This window comes from Euprymna scolopes, chromosome 3 (genome assembly GCF_053919585.1).
Source record: "Euprymna scolopes isolate OS-2025 chromosome 3, ASM5391958v1, whole genome shotgun sequence".
Taxonomy (NCBI): Eukaryota; Metazoa; Mollusca; class Cephalopoda; order Sepiida; family Sepiolidae; genus Euprymna; species Euprymna scolopes.
Window position 1 is genome coordinate 27,482,746 of NC_136484.1, and position 21,802 is coordinate 27,504,547.

The window sequence follows — 21,802 nt, forward strand, 5'->3', positions numbered from 1 at the left end:
AACTTCCAGAAACGACTTTCAAATAGTAGAAATTACAAAAAGTTCTCAACCGTATATTAAGCTTCTCGAGAAAACCTTTAAAAATAATCTCGATACGAGACTATGATAAAAATATCAATATGCAATAGCACACATTGCTAAAAATCATAAGCAATAAAAAATTATTAAATAATAACGTATACACAAATGTAAAGGTAGATTTATGGCCTTGATAACATAGTATATATGTACATACATACACACACACACACTTATATTACTATAGACATCTAAGCATAACGAAAGCTAAAACTACCATAATTTAATAAACTCATTTTAACTTATTAAAATACTAACCAGAATAAAATCAAAACACAAATTAATAATTGATTTAGTTAAACCAGTAAATATATATGGGAGATCCATAATACTACTTAGACAAAAAAGGGTCTTTAATGTGATATTTGGGTTTCTCTCATATATATTTACGTACATTTATTTGTCTGTCTGAACATATATGGACTTATAGTATATGTACTCGTTTTTGTGTACATTATGTATACGCACACAATGAAACAAAATAAAAAGACAAAAAAAGCTTAAACATTAAAGCATAAATATATAAATTAAACATCCAACTTGTTACATGTAGAAAAAGTTCAAAGTTAATTTCCAAAACAATACACATAAATGATAAAGAATAATAATAATAAATAAATAAATATATAAAAATGAAATAAATAAATAAATAAATAAGAAACTGAACTAAAATACATCAAATTTCTATCAACTGACCAGTTGACTCAATTTAGTTAAATTTGTCAATAACTGAAACACCCCTAAATGACCTCGGATGAAATAAATGAATCGGATCCCCACTATCGCGCCTCATCGGTAACCATGACAACCGTGCTACCTCAGCTTCCATTCCTCTCTCTCCCCCACTGTCTTCACACACCCCTCGGTATTATTATATCACTCCTCCTCCTTACTAATTCTTTAACCTTAAACTACACTTTCAACTCCCCCTTCCCTTAACAGAAACCGGATCTTCGAAATTAACTTAAACTCATAAGAACTTTAATTGTGTCCATCACCACTCATGGCGAATCTTCTTTCCTTAAAATTTGAAAATGTGTTGAACCTTTTAAGTTTTTGTACCTTAATTTTTCTTGCCTGATGATATCTAATATGATAAAACGGTCTGCATATCGTAGCAAGATATAACTGTATCTACATTAAAATATGTATATATATATATATTTATGTATATGTAAAATGGATAATTATATTTTCAAAACAATATATATTTATATATTTACTGTTTCAAGGTTAGTTATTTCTCAAAATTTTATTCGAATCCATGCTATATTCACGAAGTTATGACATTTTATTCTTTATCAAGTAATTTATGCTGTTTATGTAGGTCTTTTATAATGCAAAAAAGGGGGCGATTAACGGTTATCGAAAAGGAAAGGATTGTTGCTGGACTCACAGAAGGATTATTCATCAAAGATTTAGCTATGGAGCTTGAAAGGGATCCAAGAACTTTGGCTTCATTCGTAGGGAAGTCAACCGAGACCCAAACAGCACCAGTGTTTCCATTTTTACAAGAGCTGGAATCGCTCCAAGATCCAAACAGGCACGATGTAATGTGCTGAATGAGATGGCAAGGAACATCAAAATTATTCCAAGGCCTTCATTGAGCAAACAACATAGGTAAAAACGAAAAGCTTGGGAACATAATTACATGAAAATGGATTTCCAACGTGTCCTAGTTACAGATGAGACTCGTGCTACTATTAGCGGTCCGGATGGATGGACCAAAGTTCGGAACTGGAACAGAACTCTAACCCCTTATAGAGGTAGCGTCATCATGTTTTTGGCGGGAATCATATGGGATAAGTTGGTTGGACCATTCCGGGTTCCAGAGGGTGCAAAACTTACCAGCAATGCGTAAACGGCATTTTTGGATAAATATTAGTCACCATGGCTAGTTGACCTACCATTGTCACGTCGCTTTCAATGATTTTTATGCATGACAATGAACCATCCCATTCTGCTTGGGAGACTGCAGCCTTCCTTGAATCTATGGGCTTCTTTGGATAAACTCTTATGACCTGATCACCGTGTTCAACAGACCTTAATCTCATTAAATATCTCTGGTCAATATTAAAAAGAGGAGTTTATAAGGGAGGAGAGCAATTTACTTCAAATCATGCCTTTTGGAGAAACATAGTTCATATTTCTATAGCCATAACTCCTTTTTGAGATCAAACAATTGACTTCCCCGGGGGATAAAAGGTTAGTCTAAGTTATTTTAAAAATGGTGGATATATCAATAAATAATTAATTTATTTGAGGCTTAGCACCTCGGATGTGCTTTTTCTCATTATTCTTTGACAGAAAAATATAATAAAAACTAAAGTTCGCATGATAAAATGTTGTATTTTTGCCCTAAAACAACATTTTAAGAGACCTGACATAAAGCAATGGACAGTGGAAATGCCATGATAAAGCATAAAATGTTATAACTTCGTGAGCGTTTACTAATCTGCAATAAAGCAATTGACGCAGTTATATATATATGTTGGATTTATACATACACACATATATATATACAGTTATTAGTATACTTACATTTACATTGAAATACTATTTAAGTACATAATAATATTATTTACTTAATGAAATAACACTTATCGTTTGCATTGAAAACAGTAGCAGACTAATTTAGTTTATATAGATGGTGATATGTTTTAATGTATATATATTTCAACTTATTAATTAAGTGTTTGAGATGTAATAGAGAACTTTAATGGAATATTCGAATGTCTAAATATCTCATATAGTTATCAAATCTTGGTCACCATGATGAGGTCTCTTGATTTTTTGAGAACTTTGCCTGAAGTAAAATAAAATTTAAAAAAGAGGATTAGTACAAAGAAGGGTGTGGGTTTTATGTGCATTCATAACTTTAGAAATAAGACACGATCACAGTAAAAGCCATAAATAGAGTTATTGACATTAATACTGCTACCAACTAATCCAAGCACAGATGAGCAGGGCACATAGCCAGACAACGTGACACCAGATGACCCATCAGGACAACGGAATGGATACCCCATAAACATGAGAGGCCAAAAGGAAAACCAAAGAACAGCGTGGGGGACGATCTGATACAACACATGAGTCCCACATGGCGGCGGGACAGAGATAGATGAGGGCTTCTCAGTGGGTGATAAAACCCTTATTGATTGATTGATTGTAAATAAATAGATATATAGCGAATATCACAGAAGGACGTTATATCATACAGGGACGTTATTATTACATATTACTTAAGATTATTCGGTTTTCCCCATGGATGGGAGAGCATGTTAACGATGTACATTCAATATGTTCAGAGGCTCATAAGAGTAGTGGTTGATAGGCAGAAATCAGAGGCCCTCAGTATTAATGCTGGAGTCCCTCAGGGGTCCACCCTCGGCCCAACTCTCTTCCTGATCTACATCAATGATCTCCCAAAACACATACTTAAATCATTCGTTGACATCTATGCTGATGACACGACTATCTATGGCAACACATCAAAGACTGTAAATGACAAAGTTCACTCTGATTTTCTCTCCTCTTATCTCGAGCGCGTGATACAGTGGGGAAGTGGTGACTCGTTACTTTTAATGCATCTAAAACCAAGTTCCTATCTTTACATCATCAACGCTCTGATCCCCATCTGGCCTCAATTGAAAGGGATGGCTGTCGACTAGGGGAAGCTCCATGTTTTGATAAGCTTCTGTGCTTGACCATTACTCCTGACCTGAAATGGAACACGTACATCAAGTATGTTGCCAAGGTCGCTGAAAGAAAATGGCAGGATCCTTCTACTGCTCCAGAAGATATCTCACTGCTGATGCAATTCTCTGTCTATATAAAAGCCAAGTACGTCCAAGGATGGAGTACTGTTGCCACATCTGGGCAACAGCCTATCCTACCTTGACAGAGTACAAAATAGGCTTCGTGGCTTAGTGGGGGGATGCCATTTTCTCTTCCCTGCAACCTCTCTCCAACAGAAGAGACATTGTGAGCTTGTCTTTGTTTTATTGTTAATTCCATTGCAAGTGCTCGTCTGAGCTCCAATCCCTGGCCCCTCTTCGCCGATCTTTCACGGATAACACCCATCTAGCTGAAACCACTGTCAAAAACTTTCCCCCCGTTTTATCTGTGCTAAAATGAAAACGTAGATTCCATGAACAAAGCTTCTTTCTTAGAAGTACATGGCTGTGGAACTCTGTTCCGTCTGCCTGTTTCCCACCTGACTACAACCCGGATGTCTTCAAGTCAAAGATAAACAAATTCCTGATGAACCGCCCCCTTAAGTAAGACAATTTATCAAATCTTAACACTAACGTACTGTACACTCAATAACCCTTATCCCCAATTGGCTTCTGGGCCTTGATAAGTGGTGACCACCTTGTTAAAAAATATATATATTGTTGTCATTTGTTACGATAATTAAATAGAAGATATTTTTGTAACTGTTATGTTTGGTTAACCCCTGTCTCATTAAGTTATGAATACAAAACAGTATGGAGTTTCTCGAGTGAAATAGTGATGTTTTAACGAACGCATTTCTTATTAAATACTTACATGTCAAGTAAAAATTAGTATAATTTTGAAAAACTCCGAAAAATGATCCAGATGGAAATGCTAGATGTGTTTTAAAATCAATCTTATGTTTAAAAATGACGGATTGTAATTTTTACTTAAAATGATCGAGTGAAATTACCCTCCCTGCGTCTTGCGAATTCCTCAACATTGAAACATATGATAAAGCTCTATAAATCAATAACTTTTAATTTTGTTTGTAATTATTTTTCTATTAGATCATTTGTCGTAATATTTGGAAATTTTACCGACTAGATTAAGTAGCTATTCTCACACTGAATATTCCTTAGGAATCAAACGTATACGTGTGTGCATAATACTTACACACACATACATATATATTTATTAAACATGAAAATATTGGTATTTAACATCAAAATAAAACGTCGTTACGTACTCATCGCCAATTCACTTAACAATACACGCCGGACCAGCGTTTTTCTACTAAATCGGATATTACCCTCACCAAAACCATCTGAGAGAGACGTGTCAGGCAAAACATGATACGAAAAATAAAAAAGAAAATAAAAAAACTTGTATTCCTTAATGAAGATTCTGTTATGGATCGAAATATCAAATTTGATTTTAATAAAATCATATATTTGTTTATTAAAAAAACATCTGCACTTGTTTGGTCTTTAGACTGTAAAAACTTATTTGGTCTTTAGACCGTAAAACTTTGAATTATATATATACAGTGAGGAAAATAAGTGTTGGACACATCCCATTATTCTTTATTTAACACATTTTTTATGCAGCGAATGACGCGAAAATTTAACAAGAAATAGTTACTCATTTAACAATAACAAATAACTTTAGAAATTGGAACCTTTTAATGCATAGCAAAAATTATATAATAAAAACGAGAATAGCCTGGAAAAAAGTGTTGGACACACTAATACAATTTCATCTAATATTTAGTTGAAAACCCCTTTTTTGCTATTACAGCTTCGAGGCGTTTTCTATACGACGAAACTAATTTGTGACAACGTTCAGGCGAGATTTTGACTCACTCTTCAACACATATTTTTTTCAAATCCTGAATATTACGTGGATCTCGCTGGTGGATCATGATTTTGAACTCTCTCCATAGATTTTCTATAGGATTTAAATCTGGGAACTGACTGGGTCACTTAAGAACATCTATTTTGTTCTGTACGAACCAATCGGAGGTTATTTTAGCAGTATGTTTGGGATCATTATCTTGTTGAAAGATCCATCCCTGTCGCATACCTAATGCATTGGAAGCAGACAAGAGATTATTTTCAAGAATTTCCCGATATTTCGCTGCATTCATCTTTCCATCTATAATATGAAGTGACCCAGTACCACTTGAAGAGAAGCATCCCCAGAGCATGACATTTCCACCACCAAACTTTACAGTGGGGAGGGTGTTCTTGGGATCGTGCGCTGTGCCATCTCTTCTCCATACTCGACGTACAGAGTTAATGTCGAAAAGTTCAATTTTCCTCTCATTAGACCAGATCACATTCTTCCAGTAATCATCTGTTTTCAATAAGTGGTCTCTTGCAAACTCCAGACGAGCATTAACATGACATTTTTTTTAATAATGGTGTCTTTCGAGGTGTACGCGATTTAAGACCGTTGCGTCGGAGTACATTACTAATCGTTGGTTTTGTTACTACTATCCCTGCTTTTTCCAAATCTTTCTGAAGTTCGCCTCGTGTTGTTCTCGGTTGCTGCTGAACTTTTCGTACAATCTTCCTTACTGCTCGATCCGACATCTTGCGAGGAGCTCCGGTGCGCGGACGGTTCACGGTTGAGTCATGCACCTTCCATTTCGTAATAAGGTTTCCTATGGTGCTTACAAGGATTTTGAATTGAGCAGATATACGCCGATAACCAATTCCATTCTTGTGCTCGGCAATAATCTTATCACGGACGACTTGAGAGAGTTCTTTATGTTTACTCATCCTGAGAACCTTCACGCATGATGGCTTACTGGTGACTAACGTGTTCCAATACTTTCCAACGACGTAGAGTATGGTTGTGCTGAAAGAAAAGAGAACTCTTTAACTTCCGCTTGTACCTTCCAGAAGTGAATTACTTCCCTTGACTTTTTCTTTCCCTCTTTCTTTCCAGCATTATTTATAAAAAATAATAATAAGATATAATTTAAAACAATGTGCCCAACACTTTTTTTCCAGGCTATTCTGGTTTTTATTATATAATTTTTGTTATGCATTAAAATGTTCCAATTTCTAAAGTTATTTGTTATTGTTAAATGAGTAACTATTTCTTGTTAAATTTTCGCGTTATTCGCTGCATAAAAAATGTGTTAAATAAAGAATAATGGGATGTGTCCAACACTTATTTTCCCCACTGTATATATATATATATATATATATATATATATATATATATATATATATATATATATTGTAAGTTATAAAATACATATGGCTTAATCGCCATATATATATTATAATTTACTACCTAGCTCTACCTACGTATTGAACACTGTTGAAGTAAATACTTAAAGTTTATGCATAAATTTATACTTTCATATATTAATTTATGCGATTAAATGAAGTAGTTATATATATATATATATATATATATATATATATATATATATAATAAAATCTACATCCAAACAACGTCGCAGCCCGCAAGAGCCATGACGGTCAACGAATTAGAGTTTCGCCCTCAATTGGGCTCATCAGTTAGACACTCAGAATTCGAACTCCGAGCCTCTTGCATGCGAGGCAAGCACTCTACCAACATAGCAAACGCCCCGCACCCATGAACTTCTATTAACCAACACAGATCAAGCAAACCGCGCCAAAATCCGACTGTGAAATGAACCCACTTCGTCTTGACAAGGGATGCGGTCATCCAACCAGCTAATAACCCCAAGCCGATGTCTCACAAGTAGGAGTTTTAACTCTAAAGTTCGATGCCATCCAGCAATGAATTTATTATATATAATCTCTCACATTCTGAAAATCACACACACACACACACACACACACACACACACACACACACACACACATACATGTAAGCATATATGCTTACATGTAATTAGACTACATCGGGCAGAAATTATATATAAATAAATAACATCAAGTTCTAATTTAGCTGACTCAATAGTGCAATACTAGAGCTGTAAGTATTTTTTACATTTTAAGCGGGATTTATCTGCATTAAGGTAGTTGCTTGTCTAGCTACACTGATGAGCTGCGATACAGCGAAACAGTATTGTATGTGGATGATTATATATATATATATATGTATATATATATGTATATACACACACACCTATATATATATATATATATATATATATATATATATATATATATATATACATATGCTCTAAATTTAGGGGCATTATATTGGCGAGGAAAAATATTCCATGTTAGTACGAGGAGCGTGCAATAAGTAATGTCCCTGACCCACTTCCCATAGGAGTAGAGCAACAAAACTTGGCACAGTTATTAGTCTTTCAATACATAGGAACCATCCAGAGTTATGCATTTCTCCCATCGTTTTATGCAGCTCTGTAGACCGTTTTTGTAGAACACCCCAGGTTGGTCCTCCAACCACGACGTGACTTTAGAAATCAAGGTTGCATCATCTGGGAAACGCTTTCTTTTCAAAAATAACTTCATGGCTGGGAAGAGGTGAAAGTCAGAGGGTGCAAGGTCAGGAGAGTAGGGATGATGAGGAAGATTTCATAACCATACGCCCATGCTTCTGATCTGGCGACATGCGAGTTGTGGACCGGTGCATTGTCCTATAGGAAAAGGGTACTTTTGCTGATCTTGTCCCGTCTCTTGATTTTGATAGCTTCCCTTAATTTCCTCAAAAGTGAAGCATAATAGGCTCCTGTAATTGTGGTACCCTTTGCCAGGAAATCTGTCATCACTACTCCGTCCTGGTCCCAGAAGACCGTGAGCATGACCTTGCCAGCGGAGGACTGCACCTTGCCTTCTTTGGAGGTGGTGAGTCCAAGTGCTTCCACTGCATTGACTGGGCTTTGGTCTCTGGATCATAGTGATGGACCCAGGTTTAATCCTGTGTAATCAGTCTTTTGAAAAACTTTGACATCTTCTTGGCACATCTCCAAATTAATCCTCGAGCACTCGACGCGTTCTCGCTTCTGGAATGGTGTGAGCAACCTGGGAATCCATCTGTCAGACACCTTATGCATATGCAAATAGTCATGAATGATAGTTTCCACAGACCCTGTACTAATCTTGACATCTTGGGCAGCGAATAGTAATGCGCCGATTTCCCAAAATGGCAGCCACAACTTGACGACAGATGCCTCATCAGTGGCAGATAAGGGAGGTGACCAGGTCTGGGAGCTGTTTCCACAGACTTCCAGCCATGTTTGAATTCACGATTACAGTGTTTTACAAGGTCATATGATGGGGCATTATTACCATAAGTTTCTTTCATTTCATCAAAAGTCTCCTGTGGTGTGCGTCCTTTCAAATATAAAAACCGCATAACTGCTCGACATTCAACAAGCTCCATTTCACACCTGACTCAGTTCAAACAGCTGTAAAACAGAAACCACAATTAGTTCAGAGCTGTAATTTGCCACATAACCCATAGAAATATAAACCATTTCACATGCAAAATTTCAGCTAGATCAGACAACTGGAAGTGGGTCAGAAGCATTACTTATTGCACGCCCCTCGTATTTAGATAGAGTTCATTCCGTTTAAAAGAATCGCAAAGTAAGCAAATAAAAACATGAAACAATGAAATATGTATTACGTTTTGATTGAAGATAAAATTTAAAAAAGTACTGTGTGTCGCTATTCCGCATATATATAGCTATCGCCTCAGTACTTTTTTTTTTACATAGACGTCACCACTTATCAAGGCCGATAGGCCACTCAAGGATAAGGGTTAAAGAGTGTAGAGTAGTCAAAAGGACAATATAGTAATCGATAGTAATGGAAGTTCGGTAAATTTGTTAACTTAAGTGGAACGGCTCATCAGAAATTTGTTCCCGTTGGACTTGAAGACAACCATATTAAAGACAGCTGGAAAGCAGGAAAACGGAAGACAATTCCACAGGCGTGCAGTTCTAAGAAAGAAGCTTTGATCATGGAATCTATGTTTAGGTTTAGGTACAGATAAAGAGTGGGGGAAATTATTGATAATGTTTTCAGCTTGTCTAGTGTTTCTTGTGAAAGTTTGTCATATTCGCCTTTGCTGTTGTTTTGGTTGTGGTTGTTGTTATTATTATTATTGTTATTATTGTTGTTGTTGTTGTTGTTACTGCTAGTATTATTATTATTGTTGTTGTTGTGGTTATTATTATTATTATTATTACTACTACTACTATTATTATTGTTATCATTATTATTATTTCTTTAAAGGGAGAAATTAATGTAGAGGTCGTTCTCATTTACCTTTATAGGGAAAAATGAAGTTGACGAATTAATCTCAGAGCAAATAAAAGAAGGGCTACTCATTTTGAAGCAAAATAGAGCCACATAAAAGGAAAACATGTATTTTAATAAATTCAAGCAAATGTTTAACAATGAGGGTTTACTCGTTCTTATGTAAAAAACAAATAAGAGTCATTGATGAGTTATTTAAGATTAATAATTGGTACGAAGTAACAGTACTTTTTTGCAAAGTACAAATTATAATAGTAATTGTCTGTATTTTTTTTGTCTGTATTTTTTTTATCTGTATTTTTTTGTCTGTATTTTTTTTTTTTACAAATTATAATGTCAAATATAATATTAATTATTTAGTAAGTATAAACAAATATGAAGATTATCGAACTAGTGAAAATACTAAATCACCTGCAGCAATAGCTACTAGTAAAATATAAAATGATGAAAAAACTAACTTCTTTAACTTGTGGTATAATTTATGGAAAGGAAAAGATAAATTTGTCTTTCATAACTTTTAAAAGCAATATAATGATGTTATTGATTAAAAGAAACATTTACATACCATGTTTAAGTAGATATTTAAAAGGATTAAGCTTTAAAGCAAGTGTGTCCTTTTTTCCTGGCTCATTCAATTTATACTATGGTCTTAAATTTATCAAAGAAAGAATTTTCGGATAAAGAAATTATAATTGGTGAAGCTATAATTAATATATTAAAAGTTACGCCTAGCGGAAAATATGGTTCAGGATTCTTAAATATTATATATCATATATCTGAAATTAAATCCGGTTTATATGAGTTTCAACAATATGTTAATTTCCTTGAACAAGGTTATTCGGGAAACAGTTTAATTAGTCATACTATAAGAAGTAAACTACTTTAAATTTCCTAGTAGGAACTAATAAATAAAATTTATAATAATTATCCTTGTTTAGAGCAAATATTTAACAGCTAACGCTCTGATCCCCATCTGGCATCAATTGAAATGGATGGCTCTCGTCTAGGGGAGGCCTCATGTTTTGATAAGCTTCTGGGTTTGACCTTTACTCCTGATCTGAAATGGAACACGTACATCAAGTCTGTTGCCAAGGTCGCTGGGAAAATGGTGGGATCCTTCTACCACCCCAGAAGATATCTCACTGCTGATGCAATTCTCTATCTATATAAAAGCCAAGTACATCCAAGGATGGAGTACTGCTGCCACAGCTGCTAAAAACAGCCTATCCTACCTGGATAGAGTACAAAATAGACTCCGTGGTTTAGCAGGAGATGCCCTTTTCTCTTCCCTGCAACCTCTCTCTCACAGAAAAGACGTTGCGAGCCTATTTTTATTTTATCGTTAATTCCATGGCAAGTGCTCGTCTGAGCTCCAATCTCTGGTCCCCTCTCGCTAATCTTTCACGATAAACACCCGTTTGGCTGAAACCACTGTCAATAATTTTCCCCACTCTTTATCTGTACCTAAATCAAAACGTAGATTCCATGAACAAAGCTTCTTTCTTAGAACTGTAGGCCTGTGGAACTCTCTACCGTTTGCCTGTTTCCCACCTGACTTCAACTTGGATGTCTTTAAGTCCAATATAAACAAATTCCTGATGAACCGCCCCCTTAAGTAAGACACTTTATCAAATCTCCATTACTAACGAATACTACAACATTATCCCATTGATTACTGTACACACAATAACCCTTATCCCCGAATTGCTTTTGGGCATTGATAAGTGGTGACTTCTATATAAAAAAGTAAAATAAAATAAAAAAAGATTTTAGAAAATCTTGACTAGGACTGTATTTGATAGAAAATACATAAAACATAATAAAAATAAAAAAATAAATCGTAAGCTAAACGTTTTGGTTTCGATTCTTGGTGGTGGCGCACGAGTCAGTTTTATTTTTAAACTTTTAAATCATAACTATATATTGAGTCCAATATGATATAGTAATAAATACGAAATCTACATTAATAAAAATATAATATTTAAGCGTATTTTACGACCGGACAATGCCGGGCACCCTGCTACTATATATATTTATATATATAATCTCACCCGCTAATTAATTAGCTTAAGAATGCGAATTCGCTGTTTGTTTGTTTACAAACAGCCGGTTTGAGCACTGTAAAAGTGGTGGACGGATGTTTGTTTAAATAGGCATTCGGACAGGTTATTTGCGGGCATCGCTTCTGTGGTCGAGTGAGAGAACTGCCGACTGTCAACACGACGGGTCTAGGTTCAATCCTTGGCTTGTGAGAGGTGCTAGTCTAGTGGCACTGATGAGTTGTGATACAACGAAACACGACTGTATATCGATGACTATATATATATATATATATATATATATATATATATATATATTAAATAGTAATTCAATGAATTTCAAAAAACTCTCATTGAAATGAAATGAAGTGGTTGAGTTTCACATCAAAGAATTTTTATTATTCTAAGCAAGACAAAGAATGTTTTAGAAAATTAATCTCCTTAACCTATAGGGTTTCGATGTCTACCATCTCATCAGAGGAGAGAAAATATTAGCAAATAGTTATAAAGGTATGCACCCTATTTGCTAAAGTCAGTGAGACATAGTATATAATGTTGTAACATCACACACACACACACACACACACACACACACACACACACACACACACACATATATATATATGTATGTGTGTGTGTGTGTGTGTGTGTGTGTGTGTGTGTGTGTGATGTTACAGCATTATATACTTATATGCAGTGAAATATATTTATTTTATGATGGAGAGAAGATACATAAACTTACTTTTTAACACATAATGAAAATAAATATTATTATTATAATACTTAGAAGACTTCTTTTTTTTTTTTAAATACTGAAATAGAAATTAACAGTTGTAACCATAACGGAAATTAAATTCTCTTTCATTTTAAATAAATTTGGCTGATTAAATTTATGAAGTTATAATCTCATTGCCCAGACAATTTGGTGACGTAATTTCCTGTATGCTCCTGTTTAGTATTCAAATTTGTATTGGCCATGTTTAGAAAACGGGAGACACGACTGCATGGGCGTTGCCTTGGCGACAGATTCTGTCACATTGCTATGCCAGCAGATAATCGCTTCCGTCATTGGTTGCTGTTAGGGAAGGTGGCAGTTTTTGAAGATTAGATTCCAGATGACGACTGGAAATTAAATTGATGGTAAACACAAAAAACGCGACTGCGCATGTGCGAACACACGCACCCCTACACTCACGTGCATGAATGTTGTCACAACAACATGACGGAGATATGATAGATCAGAATACAAAATTTCCGAAACAGAAATCTATTAATAAAACCAGGAACCTTGACCGAATTCAAATTATATCGACTCGTGACGTAGCAACGAATATCGTAAACGTATCGTAATAGATGTGTCTGGTTTGGCACAGTTAACCAACAACCGCAAATGAAGAAAATAAACATTTCGCGTTTCTGATTGATTCCTTGAACAATATAAACAAGTTTCTATATCATATTACTTGCTGATCATATAATTATGGAGTGACGTATAGACCTGGTGTCCATGTGCAGTGGATTGGACGATATAACTGACAGAAGAGCCAAACACGCCAAAAGATGTACGATTGTTGTCACATCTGGGGAGGTGCTGCTAAGAGCACCCTTTTCCTGCCTGGACAGAATACACAAGCGATTTCGAAATTTTGATAGACAATGTCCTTTTCGCCTCCCTGCTAGATCTTTCTCATAGAAGAGACGTTGCGAGTCTATCTCTTCTCTGTCTTTATGTCCATGGCACGTGCTCGACTGAGTAAGGCATTCACGACAAACACCCGACTAGCTACAGACCCTATCAGAAATTTCCCTTTCTCTCTATCGCTGCCTACCGTAATAGATGTGTCTGGTTTGACACAGTTAACCAACAATCGCAAATGACGAAAATAATTTTTTCACCGTTTCAGATTGATTCCTTGTCCAATAGAAACAAGCTTCTATATCCTATTGCTTGCTGATCATACTATTATGGAGTGACGTATAGATGAAGATTCCATGAGCAGAGCTTTCTTTCCGAGAACTTCTCGTCCGTAGAACACGATACCGCGGAGCTGCTTTCCAGCTGACTATACCATAGTAGTTTTCAAGTCCAACGTAAACAAGTTCTTTATGATCCAACATCTAAAATAAATTAACTGATCCAATTTCCACAATCACCGACCATCATTATGTTGTCTCGCCTGGTTTCTATTAACCCTAATCCTTAAGTAGCCTCCGGGCCTTGATAAGAGGTGACACTATAATAAAAAAGGGTATGTACTTGGAGTCAGGTAATTCCATATAGAGATCGATACTTGAATATTTGGTGTCATCGCTTGACATACAAAGGAATTGGCATTTGATTGCAGTTATGGCAAGTATTGTAGTGATGTTAGCTGAGATAAAGTATGAAGGAATAGTGGGGTTTAGTTCAATCAGAACATGATTGTTAGTTAATTTTTTTTATAGAAATAGCTCCAGACAAAGCATGCATCCACTTAATGTAATAACTAGGGCTAGTGTTGTATAGTGGGGCTTCATATTAAAGAGATATGACGGGGATTCATATTGGGACAATACATATAACGGATATAACGATAGTGATGATGAGGGAGAGAAGACATTTATACAGTTCTGGAATACTTGGGACTTCATATATATATATATATATATATATATATATATATATATATATATATATATATATATATATATATATATATATACTGACTGGAGATGTATGCGAGTTCTTAAAACAGAGGTGGGGAGATGAATAATCCTCGATGGGTTACACAATGTTCATTGTAGATAATGATTATAACAATTACCTTTTCTGTTGTAACTGAATGACATCACGAGACAACACGTACAAAACATGATGATGACCTCTTTATTTATCTGATCGACCATCATATATATGTTGTCATAGCCCTAGTGATAAGTTCACAAAAATGACAGATGGTTATCGCCAATACAGGGGATGCATATTGACCTTAGTCTTGAAACTATAGGTAATAGAAAAACGGTAATCAGGAAGAGAGTGCTTAGAAAGAAGATGAACAGAAAGGTGTATTACAATGAAATATCCAAACATCGAATTGATGGAGATTACTAGACCATTGTTTTATTCTTATAAAATGTAGTCAGTGTAAAAAGTATTAAGACTTAGATCATACCATTGTACCGCTTAGCTCTTTTTGTGACAATGCTATCTTATTAACTCATATCCTAGAATAGTAAAATCACGAAAAACACTCGTCTAGCTGAAAACACTATCAATAATTTCCCCCACTCTTTATCTGTCCCTAAACCTAAACGTAGATTCAATGAACAACGTTTCGTTCTTAGAACTGCACGCCTGTTGAGGTATCTTCCGTTTGCCAGCTTTCCAGCTGACTACAATATGGTTGTCTTCAAGTGCACCGTAAACAGGTTCTTGATGAGCTGTTCCACTTAAGTTAACAAATTTACCAAATTTCCATTACTAACAATAATATATTGTCCAATTTCTACTGTACACTCTTTAACCCTTATCCTCGTGTGGCCTCTTGGCCTTGATAAGTGGTTATATCTGTGTGAAATATAAAAAAATAAATTAATCCTCACTATCAGATTTTTCGGTAATATACTCACCCTTTGAGAAAAATATCGTGAGAATATTTCCAACCTAGTTTCACAAAATACATAATGTAGCCCTCTTTTCGGAATGTTTTCTTTGATTCATCTGATTTTGGCTTTTCAATTTGGGTTCGTGTTTCTAGGTTTGTGAATGAGAAGCTCTGAATATCTTGTTCCAGTCCACTGATTATATGACGTGGGTGATGAGGCAGAACCGTAAACGAGTGGTGAAAATCATCTTGAATTATGTTTTTGAATTTATGAGATGAGGGTTGATTATTCTTATTATTGATTTTTCAGACTACTGTCTTCATACTGAATCTTAGTTTCACAACGTTTCGGTCGATATCACCCGCGACCTTCTACAAGTGCATTTTTCTGTCGAACTTAGGAATCTTTATGTCGAACTCGGGAATCTGCATGAAATTTCGCAAGGCTCAGTAATGTAGTTGATAAAGTGCGTGGTAAAATTCAGCTGTAAGTTACATTCTTCTGGAGGTTGAATGTTCAATCGAACGACATTCAAAAATACAAGTGCGAATTATTTTGGACTTCCACCCAGTCATGGCTGACGTAACACGAGCATGCTATCTCCACAAAGGGTTCAGTTCGAAATTCCGCGCAGATTCCAGAGTTCAACAGAGATTCCCGATTTATATAGAGAGATTCCCGAGTTTGACAGAAACATATACAAGTCGGAGATTAAATCGAGACCGATACGCTATGAAAATAACATTAAAATAATAACAGTAGTCCGAAGAATCCAATTAATACGAATAGCTTTGACTTACTTCATCGACGCCATAAAGATGTAAAAAAATAATACATATATATATATATATATATATATATATATATATATATATATATATATATATATATATATATATATACGATAACTTAATTTAATCACATAAATTAATATACGAAAGTATAAATCTATGCGTAAACTTGAAGTATTTACTTCATCGACGCCATAAAGATGTAAAAAAATAATATATATATATATATATATATATATATATATATATATATACGATAACTTAATTTAATCACATAAATTAATATACGAAAGTATAAATTTATGCGTAAACTTGAAGTATTTACTTAAACAGTGCTCAATACGTAGGTAGAGCTAGGTAGTAAGTTATAAATAATATATGGCAATTGAGCTTAATTGTCATATATATTTTATACCTTACTACTATATATATATATATATATATATATATATATATATATATATATATAGGGTGTCTACAAAGTCTGGTTACATTATATAGCCAGACTTTGTGGAAGCATCCTGTAGATTATGAAGCCAGACTTTGTGGGCACCCTGTATATATATATATACACACGTGTGTGTGTGTATGTATATATGTATATATATACATATGTATGTGTGTGTAGATAGATAGATACATAACTGTAATATGCATTTTTACAAAAACGTTTAATATTACAAATATTAGCAGGTTCATAACAACTAATTATTGATTCAACATTTAACTAAAATAAAAATGATTAGAATAAACATGTGGATCACATTTCTAATGCCTCTAATCAAGAAAATCCATGCATTTGTGTAAATTTTGTATTCGCATTTGTTTACTGCCACAAATAGGCGTTTTTGACATATGGATCTACCATTCAGTAGTTAGTAGTCGACCAAAAGTATAATGCAGGAAAATATCGACTGTGATGTGTGCGTGCGCGTGCGCGTGCGCGTGTGTGTGGTAATAGACATTTTTAGATGTTTTTCAAGTAAACACAAATGATGGAAATTATTCGTGTTTTGCTAAATTAAGGTGATGATAACAAACGCATAGATTTAAAACAATAAAACACATTCAAAGCCACGTAGCAATTACACCAAATTTATTTTTTCTATTTCAAATATAAATAGGGAGGGAGGAGTTGTAGACGTAGCCATTTTGCATCCACATTTTTCACAGTAAAATTCCAGGTTATTGCTCACATTACCTCCATTTTTTTTTTTAATTTTTTTACTTATTAAATTTAGTTGGAGTAGGTTCATAAACTTTTTGAGTGTGAGGAGGGAATAGCGATTCAGTGAAATAAAATATCGACCGTGACGGAGGAAGGGTGTAACTTTTTTTTTTAATTCAGTTAAAGGGTTACGGTTAGGGTTAGGCTTAAATGATGAAAAATATTCGTGTTTAGCTAAATAAAAATGATGATAAATAGATCTAAAAGAGTAAAAAAAAAGAAAAAAAAACAAGAAAAAAAAACAACAGCAACAATAACAAAACACGTAAAACATTCCAAACCACGTAGAATCTACTCCAGTTTATTTTTTTGTTTTGTTTTCTATTTCAAATATCAATGTGGGGCGACATTATTATTTAGAAACTCATTCTAAATATGGAAGGGGGATTTTATTAAATATTCTGTACTTTCACATAATAATTTAATAGATAAAAGATAGGGTAAAAATTAAATTTAACTTGAAAATCCTATCTAAAAATAGTACATGCATAAACTGCAGGAATACTACACAGATAAAAATACAAAAATGTAATCGCCCTAAAAAGAAGAATCTGCTTTTTTTAGGCACAGCAGTAGAGACTCACCCTAATTATTTATGTTTTAATTATTTTTTAACAAAGCAACACGTACCCTACTCACCAAAACATTATGACCTAAATTAACTCACCCATACAGCACAAAATATAATTTCGCTCAACATTGATAAAAAAGAAGTTGGAAGCTTCAATCGATTAAAAAATACACTTAACACATTAAACAAAAACTAGGAATACATCCAATTTAGAGACGATATATTTGATACGGTTTCTTTTTCAAATTATGATTATTTTGCATAAATAAAATTCAGACAGCCAAGTAAAGTTGAACTATTTTTTTCTTCTGTGAATATGAAGTTATCCGTACGGAAACAATTTAACTTTTAGTAAATGTTGCATCAGTCTAGATAGATTTCCCTTATTTTTACTTTTTCGTAAATGATATTTTTTGTATTTATATTAAATGGATCTTTAAGTAAACGCTTCCCAGAGAAAATTCAAATAGCCTCAGCACAGAGGGATGAAATGCTAGTGGAAGTAAAATTAATCTTTCGTTAACTTTTTTATTTACTTATTTTTTGAAAAGGGGAATAAAAATTTAAATTAATTCGTCGTAGTTAAAAGACATCGTTTTATCACTGTGTTTCTCGAGTTAGTTGTTCTTGTTATTGCAGCTTTTAAATGAATAAACTTACTTCCATTTTATTATTATATAAATAAAATGAACTCATTTCTCCCCCTCTGAATTTGACCTTAATAGGATTAAAAATCAGGACATTTCATGCGAATGTAATATGCACGAACTGCAGCACAATATCACTGGTGTGTTATAGGCCTATTATCTATCCACTTCCTCGATAATCTTAGATCCCTATATTTTTTCAGCTGAGAGTTCCCTGCCAAAATCGGTTAAAATCAGTGGAAGTTGTAAAATATTTTCTCTCTATTACATTCATGCCCCCCCCCGTGACCACTTAACACCGTTGCGGATACGTCCACACGGGAATTTACGAGGAAACACCGGTTAGAGTTCTTATTATTTAAAAGCTGTCAGTTTTAGCAAGTAATTAAAACTTAATTAGATTTAAAATAAATTAAGCAAATTAACTTTAACTTAAAATAATATCCCTAAATAGAAAAATTAAAACAATTCTCTTTCTAATATCCGTAGAACCAATTATTAAAATTCATTTTATTTAATATAATATGTAAATAAGATTACTTCTGAAATGTAGATTACTTTGAATAAATATTATATATAGGTCTGATGGAATAAAAATGCATAAAGTTCATTTTCAGTATTAAAATTAATTTGTGAAGTAGTGTACCTTTTGTATTAGGTTGGTGCAAAAATACTGTCATTTTTTTGACGTTATATATATATATATATATATATATATATATATATATATATGACATTATTTTTGCACCAACCTAATACATATTAATCAAATTGTGAACAAACAAACAGACAGGAATACAACTTTATTATAATACGGAAATTTAATGGAACATACTACACAATATTTTATATTAACTATTTTTTTTCTCATTTTTTATTTTACAGGACTTTTTGTCCGGCCCCACGCAACAAACAACGGTTCTGAGCTGAAGGCCCATCAAAATATGGAATCTCTGGTAAAAACTGGAACGAAAGGTTTTCTCACTCTGACAACCATTCAAGGAATTTTATCGAGGCCGTCGCATAGTAACAACTACGGTAATTACGTGAAGGCTAGCTATCCGAGTAGAAGTCTCTTTTTGATTGAAGAGATACAAAACTGGTCCGAGAAGATAAAGACCGGTCATAATATGCACAAAGTATTACCACTTATGCGCCAATGGTCATCACCTGCCAACATGAGGTCGGCAAGTTCTCATCATTCCAGAACGAGTAGCAATTTGGAAAACGATAGAGCAAGCTATGTTATAGCTTCCGGTACACCTGAAACCACAACAAATATGGCTGTTCCCGCCAGAAAACATGTTAACGTGAAGGAAAATGAAAATGTCGTTTTGATGAAAATGGGAGAGGAAGATGATGTGTTTGCTTTAGACACGCCCCCTGGATTGGGTGTGATACATCGACCCCGGAGAAGTCGATCAACCTCCGCCGAATCGAGTTACATTTCAGTGAATGGTCATTTTGCTAAATGTAAAGATTCAACTGGTAAAATTGTATATTTCCCCCTGTCTGCAACCGGACTTTTCATCCAGATAAACAATCACCCGACAAATAAGAAAAAGCTGTCACTGACTGTACCCGAGTTGCTCAACAGTGATACACTTCCCCCAATCATCACGTTTGTTTACGGGAAGAAAATGCGATTACTTATGGCTTCTGGATTCTTGAAGCCCAAACGCGTGGAGGAACACCGATCGGTCCTTGCTTGCTCCTTAGGCAAAACGTCCTTTGTGTTTTTTGAAATACCATTAGCATCGCCAATGAAATTCTGTTTGTCGCTAAATAAATCCCTATTGAACTCACCGCGTATCCGAAGTGCTTGGCGTCTCTGCGCAAACAAAGGCAATGAATTTGCCACCGACATGAAAGTTATTATCAATTTATCTACTAAACACCGGCGAAAAGACATTAAACCAAGCGGCTCCGAGAGCTTAAGTAAACTCGAAGATATTGCTGAAGAGGATTCTTCAGACATAGATGAGGCTGACTGCAAAAACAGCAATCAAGACGTAGACCAGCTCTCGAAGGAATATGCTGAAATGTCACTAGAAGGAACAATATATATTTAGATAAAAAAGGGTTCGTGATTGATGTAGCGAACGTTGTTATATGAACCGCGACCGCTGATATGTTATTGTCCGATTCCATTTCGTATGGACAAGAGTTGAAGTTGTGGATGACTGGTATACTCATGAAGAAGGAGACTACGACCATTTTCACTTAATATATATTTTTATTTCACTAAACCGTGAGTGGATCAATTTGCCCTTGAGTTGATTTTGGCTAGATAATTCAAAATCTTGCTGGATCATGTATTACGTGTTCATTCACTAAACTTTCTTCAACAACTGAAAATCTACCTTTAAATCTCTTATTATCTTCCTTAAAAATTAAATCTGACCAATCTCCGTACATGGGTCAACAGGTGAATTCAAGAGAAATTCCTGTGAAACATCTAATAACTCAAACAATATCCACGTTAACCATCCGCGTATTAAAACAAAGCAATATATTTGTAATCCGATCATGGAATACCGATTTCAAATCATGTCAGATTGTGCTTAATATTTTACTAATATTTGTAAGAAAGATATGACGCCATAAAATAATGACTTGTCAACTAATCGGATGTAAATTATACATTTACATATATTTAACCACAAAGTATGTATAAATGCATTTTCTTTCTGAAGAATATATATATATATATATATATATATATATATATATATATATATATATATATATATAGTAATTTATAAAATATATATGGCGATTAAGCTACAATGAATATTCGGCGTTTCATCCACTCTAGGATTCCTCAGGCTTATGCGTAAAATACTTACTAGCTCTACCTACGTATTAGCACTTTTGAAGTAAATACTTAAAGTTTACGCATAA

The 21,802-nt window shown here is 34.3% G+C and overlaps 1 protein-coding gene across 2 annotated transcripts in view; it reads left to right on the forward strand.

Moving 5' to 3' along the window:
* LOC145254310 (uncharacterized) overlaps positions 1 to 21,256 on the forward strand; it is a 169,339-nt gene extending 148,083 nt beyond the window's left edge. Inside the window, exon 3 of one of the 2 annotated variants that reach the window (XM_080113015.1) lies at positions 19,784 to 21,118. In XM_080113015.1, the coding sequence (XP_079969141.1) occupies positions 19,784 to 20,970 (1,187 nt within the window). In that variant the 3' untranslated portion in view covers positions 20,971 to 21,118. Of the gene's footprint in view, positions 1 to 19,783 lie in introns of both variants that reach the window. The other variant, XM_080113013.1, reaches the window with a different exon arrangement.
* Positions 21,257 to 21,802: the final 546 nt, after the last annotated feature.